Source organism: Rhinopithecus roxellana, chromosome 12, assembly GCF_007565055.1.
Source record: "Rhinopithecus roxellana isolate Shanxi Qingling chromosome 12, ASM756505v1, whole genome shotgun sequence".
In the NCBI taxonomy this organism is placed as follows: domain Eukaryota; kingdom Metazoa; phylum Chordata; class Mammalia; order Primates; family Cercopithecidae; genus Rhinopithecus; species Rhinopithecus roxellana.
This window is the reverse complement of record NC_044560.1, coordinates 31951257-31958305: the sequence shown is the minus strand read 5'-3', so window position 1 is coordinate 31958305 and position 7049 is coordinate 31951257. Positions and strand designations below refer to the sequence as shown.

General features: G+C 41.5%; 1 protein-coding gene across 1 annotated transcript; it reads left to right on the top strand.

Moving 5' to 3' along the window:
- The first annotated feature begins 369 nt into the window (after nucleotides 1-369).
- On the top strand, nucleotides 370-2207 carry LOC115900848 (zinc finger protein 585A-like). The gene has a single exon (XM_030942998.1). It carries the CDS (start codon nucleotides 616-618, stop codon nucleotides 1291-1293), a length of 678 nt encoding a protein of 225 aa, XP_030798858.1. The 5' UTR covers nucleotides 370-615; the 3' UTR covers nucleotides 1294-2207.
- The last annotated feature ends 4842 nt before the right edge of the window (nucleotides 2208-7049 follow it).

Sequence of the window (7049 nt, the reverse complement as noted above, 5' to 3'; positions counted from 1 at the left end):
TTACATTGAGTAATATTCACACTTTTTAGTGTAGAGCTCTGAGTTTTGAAAGTTGTATCTGAGGCCGGGCGCGGTGGCTCAAGCCTGTAATCCCAGCACTTTGGGAGGCCGAGACGGGCGGATCACGAGGTCAGGAGATCAAGACCATCCTGGCTAACATGGTGAAAGCCCGTCTCTACTAAAAATACAAAAAACTAGCCGGGCGACCTGGCGGGCGCCTGTAGTCCCAGCTACTCGGGAGGCTGAGGCAGGAGAATGGCGTGAACCCGGGAGGCGGAGCTTGCAGTGAGCTGAGATCCGGCCACTGCACTCCAGCCCGGGCGACAGAGCAAGACTCTGTCTCAAAAAAAAAAAAAAAAAAAAGAAAGTTGTATCTAATCATGCAATCAACATTACAATCGAGAAAGAACAGGTCCCTCACTGCTCTAATTTCTTTCTTATCATATATATGCATGAAATGCGGACTGGCCTTCATTCAGAACGCACATTTGATTGCACATCAAGTAATTCATACTGAAGAGAAACCTTATAAATGTGGACACTGTGGGAAATTGTTTACTTCCAAGTCACAACTCCATTTTTCATAAACGAATTCACACGGGAGAAAAACCCTATATGTGCAATAAATGTGGGAAGGCATTCACCAACCGGTCAAATCTCATTACACATCAGAAAACTCATATAGGAGAGAAATCTTATATATGTTCCAAATGTGGAAAGGCCTTCACCCAGAGGTCAGACTTGATTACACATCAGAGAATCCATACTGGGGAGAAGCCTTATGAATGCAATACTTGTGGAAAAGCCTTCACTCAGAAGTCACACCTCAATATACACCAGAAAATTCATACTGGAGAGAGACAGTATGAATGCCACGAATGTGGGAAAGCCTTCAACCAGAAGTCAGTACTCCTTGTTCATCAGAAAATTCATACAGGAGAGAAACCCTATGTATGCACCAAGTGTGGAAGAGCTTTCATCCGCAAGTCAAACTTTATTACTCATCAAAGAATTCATACCGGAGAGAAACCTTATGAATGCAGTGACTGTGGGAAATCCTTTACCTCCAAGTCTCAGCTCCTGGTGCATCAGCCAGTTCACACAGGAGAGAAACCCTATGTGTGTGCCGAGTGTGGGAAGGCCTTTAGTGGCAGGTCAAATCTCAGTAAGCACCAGAAAACTCATACCGGAGAGAAGCCCTACATTTGTTCTGAATGTGGGAAGACCTTTCGACAGAAGTCAGAGTTGATTACACATCATAGAATTCATACTGGAGAGAAACCGTATGAGTGAAAGGGACTTTTTAGTCCCTTTTCCCACTTCCAGACCTTGGCAATCACCAGTCTGTTTCTGTCTCTATAGTTCAGCCTTTTTCATAATATTGTATAAGTGGAGTCATTGTGTATGTGTGTGTGTGTGTGTGTGTTTTGTATGTGTATGTATATCTCTTTTTGAGTCGGAGTGCTGTCATTTAACGTGATGTGTTTGAGATTCATCCATATGGTTATATGAAAAACAAATGGAAAATAAGGTGATGAAAAGATGCTCAACATCTTTAATTATCAGGAAAATCCAAATTAAACCACAATGAGATACTACTATAGAATGGGCTTTTAGAATGGCTAAAAGTGAAAATGTACCATACATTGGCGAGAATACAGACTGATGGAAATTTCCCTGCATTGCTTGTAGGAATATAAAATGGTCTGTCCACTCTGCACAAACGTTTGGCAACTTCTTATACTATTAACCATACATTGATCATATGACTCAGCAACCCCACACTTAGGTCTTTACCTTAGATGAAATAAAAATTCTGTTTACATGAAAACCTATACTCCAATGTTCACAGCAATTGTATAATTGCCAAAATGAGGAAACAATACAAATGTACATCAGTAGATGAGTGATTAAACACATTGTGTGCACCGATTCTATGGAGGGCTGCTCAGATATAAAAAAATGATTTATTGACACCTGCTACAACATGGATGAATCTCAAAAGTACTGTTATATTTTACCATGTGATAACTTGAATTACATTTGATAAAAGATTTATAAATGTGAATAACTAGATTTATATATTTTAATTTTATATGTGCCTGTCATCACATACTATAGGAAATTGTGTCTACAGTATGTTATATAGCATATTGTACTATTTATTACTGTATATTCATTACTATAATAAAATAGTTTGTATTTTATAGAATATACCTGTTTTATAGTATATATTTTATTTTATATGATTACCTAATTTTAATATTTTACATATCAAACTTTCACATAATATTTTGGTTATTTCTACTTTCACATAGTTGCATTTAATGTTTGTAGTGTAAAGATATAACTACAATAAAAGAGGCCATAGGGTCAAGAGAGCCCGCAGTTGGAGTTAGTCAACATTTTTATTTGTCAGGCATCTCAATTCTGGCTGTTTTAACATCAAGGATGCTTTCTCTGGCTTTGGGCCTTTGCATTGACTGTTTTGAGAATACTCTGCTTCTCCAGCACCCATGCATCTTGCTTTCCTCTTCCACCTTTGGAGTGCTTCCACCCCCATGGCATCCTTCCATTGAGGTAACACATCTCTAGGGCTCACTTGCTGCTCCCTTATTTTGTACTATATTTGCATTGCAAATGCTACTACTATCTGACCTGATTAAATATTCCTTTTTTTTGGTTTCTCATCCCTCTTCCTCACTGGACCATCATCAGCCTCATGAGACCTAGACTTTGTCTGTCTTGTTTCTGCTGTATCCCAGGCACCCAGCACAGTGCCAGCTCAAAGCAGATGCTCAGTACAAGCTTGTTAAATGGATGAATGAGTAATAGCAATAATATCGAGGTTGACCAAATGCCCCACACAGATTGGTTACATGCGTGAGGATGTTGGTGGGGTGGGTTCAGGTCTTCTAATTCAAGATTTAATGCCTCCTCTCACCATGGTCCAGCACACCCAGCTCTAACTCAGGGCAATGACCAACTGAGTATCCTACCTACCTACATTCCCCACTGTTTACAAGATCTCCTAACTTAGCCTCCTCTTGGTCACAGTGTCAGGCCATGTAGAGGGGGAAAGGGGCAGTAGTGGGGGATCCATAGGCAGGGGGCCACTCCCATCAGCATCTACCCTAGCACTTTCTATCCTGTATCCCATTGTCAGTGTCATCTGCCCCACCTCCTCCACTTGAGCAGCCGCGGAAAATATGGAACCCCAGGAGCAAGAGGAATGTGACAGGGCTGAGGGTTCTGGGGCTCAGGTGCCTTGTTGGATAATGGATGTGACGCAGTGTGGCAAATATTGACCCTGTGGCCAAAGTCAGCTTAAAGCCAAGGTTGTCATGGACACTTCCCATAATGCCAGGATGAGTCACACCCTCCACCCTTAGCATTCAACTGGGCTACTGGTGCCAAATAGTGACTGTTTTTTATTTTTATTTTTTTGAGATGGAGTCTTGCTCTGTCACCCTGGCTAGAGTGCAGTGGCACGATCTTGGCTCACTGCAACCTCTGCCTCCCAGGTTCAAGGGATTCTCCTGCCTCAGCCTCCAAGTAGCTGGGATTACAGGCACCCAGCTAAAAATACAATTTTTTGTATTTTTAGTAGAGACGGGGTTTCACCACATTGGCCAGGATGGTCTCGATCTCCTGACCTCATGATTTGCCCACCTCGGCCACCAAAGCTTTGGGATTACAGGCCTGAGCCACCGCACCCAACCCAATGTGACTATTATCTATGGTATATCCTACCCCACCCCACCACACTCTACTCCACATTCCTCATATCATACCATACCATACACCATGCCATACCATACCACTTACAGTTATACTTAATTCTACAATTATATTGTTTCTATTAATGATTTTAAATATAATCAACACAATTATACTTTATAACAAATATCAGAATCCTTGTCATTATTTATTCTATGCCTCTAAATTATTAAGATATCATAAATAGCAACATATCAATTCTGATGCTAAGAAATCTTCTGTCTCTGCTAGTTTCTGCCACCTTCAGGTGTTTGTATTATATAAACACAGGAGTCCCACCCCTGGGGTGATGTTTTCCACCCTCTGTGAATTCAGCACAGTTAGGTTGTAACCTTAGTGATTTTATTATGGTGTTGTTTTAATATTTATTGTAACAAGGAATACTGCTATTAAAACAAAAAATGGTGTTCTCTGTTTACGTTTGTGAAATAGGACAATATAAGAAGCACATTAGCACAATCATTTGAGTTATATTAAGTTTGTGCCTACAATAAATGCCAATCCTGAAAACCCATGGTGTGTTCTATTATATTGTGGAAAATGGGCACATTTACAATACAGTGTTGACTGCTGCTATGGTCTACATTTGTGCCTCCCCCCACCAACTTTACATATTGAAATCAGTTTCCCATTGAGATAATATTAAGAGGATGGAGTCTTTGGTAGGTGATTAGGTCATGAGGGTTTTGCTTTCAGGAATGCAATTCATGGGCTTACAAAAGAGGGCCAAGGGAGTTTCTCTTCCTTTCTGCTATGCGAGAACACAGCAAGCAGTCGCCATCTATGAAGCAGACAATCCTCACCAGACACTGAATGTGTTGGCATCTTGATCTTGGACTTTTCAGCCACCAGAACTGTGAGCAATAAATTTGTCTTGTTTATAAATCCCCCAGCCTAGGGATTTTGTTATAGCATCCCAAACAGACTAGGTCAACCATATTAATTATTTATCGCTATTTGTAACATATTACTCAAAACTTAGTGGCTTAACATAATAATAAACACTTATCCTCCCACACACTCTCTGAGGGCTGGAAATCTAGGCACAGTTTAGCTAGGTGATTCTGGCTCAGGAACTCTCATGAGGTTGCAATCAGGATGTTGGCCAGAATTGCAGTCATCTGAAGGCTAACTGGGGCTGATTGGATCTGATTCTAAGCTCACATGACTATGAGCAGAAGGTGAAAGCCTCAGTTTCTCACCTCATGGAACCCACCATAAGAATACTTGAGTGTGTTCACCACATAGTGAATGTCTTGGTTACAGTGGTCAATTCTATTTATCATGAAAGAGGACTCTACAGAGTTTGAATACCAGGAGATAAGATTGATTGAGGGCAATCTTGGAGGCTGGCTACCACAATGGTATTGTGGTTATTTGCATTTATGTTACCGTTATCGTTGCAATTGATACCACTGTTGAATAATGACAATCTTGTAACCCAGAGGGAAATAGTCTGCACATTATAAGGTCTTTGTGAAGCATAAATGATGTGGCACCCAGTACACAGTGCTAATTGTGATGACAATAATGATGACAGCAGATTTTAGTTAAGTGTTTAATGTGTACCAGGCCATGTTCTAGGTTCGTTCAATCCTCCTAATGCTTGAGATGAGCACAATTATTATACTTGTTTCCTGCACAAAGAATGTGTCATGGAGGAATAAAGGACTTTTCCAAGATCACAAAACTTGTAAATAGCACAGGGAAATTCAAACCCAGGCTGGCTGACTACAGAGTCCATTCTATTAACCCCTATGCAAGGCTGCACCTGAAAGGACATCATTACTGTGATTACTCCCAGGCTTGGTGATAGTGTATGTGATCATGCTGTAGTTATAAAGTAGTACAGTAGTAATAGTGTAGCCATAATACCTCTCCTAAGAAGGCTGGTTACTCCTGCATCCCCGCCCCATAGGAAGAGGACATTGTTAACATCATCATTATCACTATTTTAATATTATAACCCTGCCTATTATAACAATGACATACACTTAAATCATTACATGATATGGCTTTATGTCTTACTTACTCTCCTGGGAGTCTTTCCCTAAGATTTATAAACCTAAAATCCTAAACCACTCCCCGACTGAATGGACCCCCTTGTGGCCAAGGGGACCTCAGAAAACTCTTTTTGTTGTTGTTGTTTTTGAGACAGTTTTGCTCTTGTTGCCCAGGCTGGAGTGCAGTGGCACGATCTTGGCTCACTGCAACCTCTGCCTCCCAGGTTCAAGGGATTCTCCTGCCTCAGCCTCCCAAGTCGCTGGGACTATAGGCACCCGCCACCATGCCCAGCTAATTTTGTGTTTTTAGTAGAGATGGGGTTTCTCCATGTTGGTCAGGCTGGTCTTGAACTCCCAACCTCAGGTGATCTGGCTCCCTCAGCCTCCCAAAGTGCTGGGATTACAGGTGTAAAGCCACCGCGTCCGGCCCCCAGAAAACTCTTAAATACTTAGTTCCCAGCCATGACAGGATAGAAGGTTAAACAGGCCTCATTATACCTTTCTCTTTTGTGGTTTAAATATAACAACTGACCAACATGAATGTTGAAACAGAGATCATAAGATTGACAGAACATATGCTTTGTGGCAATAAGACATAAACTGGACGCAAAGCCATGCCAGGCAAGGAATAGGTCACATCTCCCTATACTTAAGGAATAAATTATTTTCTGACCAGACGTGGTGGCTCACACCTGTAATCCCAGTACTTTGGTAGGCTGAGGCGGGAGGATCACCTGAGGTCAGGAGTTCGAGACCAGCCTGACCAGCATGGAGAAACCCTGTCTGTACTAAAAATACAAAATTAGCTGGGCGTGGTGGCACATGCCTGTAATCTCAGCTGCTTAGGAGGCTGAGGCAGGAGAATCGCTTGAACCCAGAAGGCGGAGGTTATGGTGAGCTGAAATCGTGCTTCTGCACTCCAGCCTGGGCAACAAGAATGAAACTCCGTCTCAAAAAAAAAAAAAAAAAAAAAAGAATAAAGTATGTTCTAACTGCCACAAGGTTTTTTTTTTTTTTTTTTTTTTTTTTCCTCTCTGGCAGCTAAACAAGCACTGGCCTCAACATAAACAATATTAAAACAATTTTCAGCTCCACCAGATGCTGACTGACCCCCACGCCCTCTTCCACCAGCTATAACTATAGCTTTGACTGGACAAGAGACTAACTTCAGTAACTTTCTCCTGATGAAAAGACCACTGAGCACAGACAGACTGTTCCTGGCTAGTATACACACACTGTGCACTTGTGTGGCTTCCTGACCTGAAA

What these genes read in the sequence shown, in the direction of transcription:
- LOC115900848 (XM_030942998.1), top strand. Translation starts at nt 616, where the DNA reads ATGTGCAATAAATGTGGGAAGGCATTCACCAACCGGTCAAATCTCATT.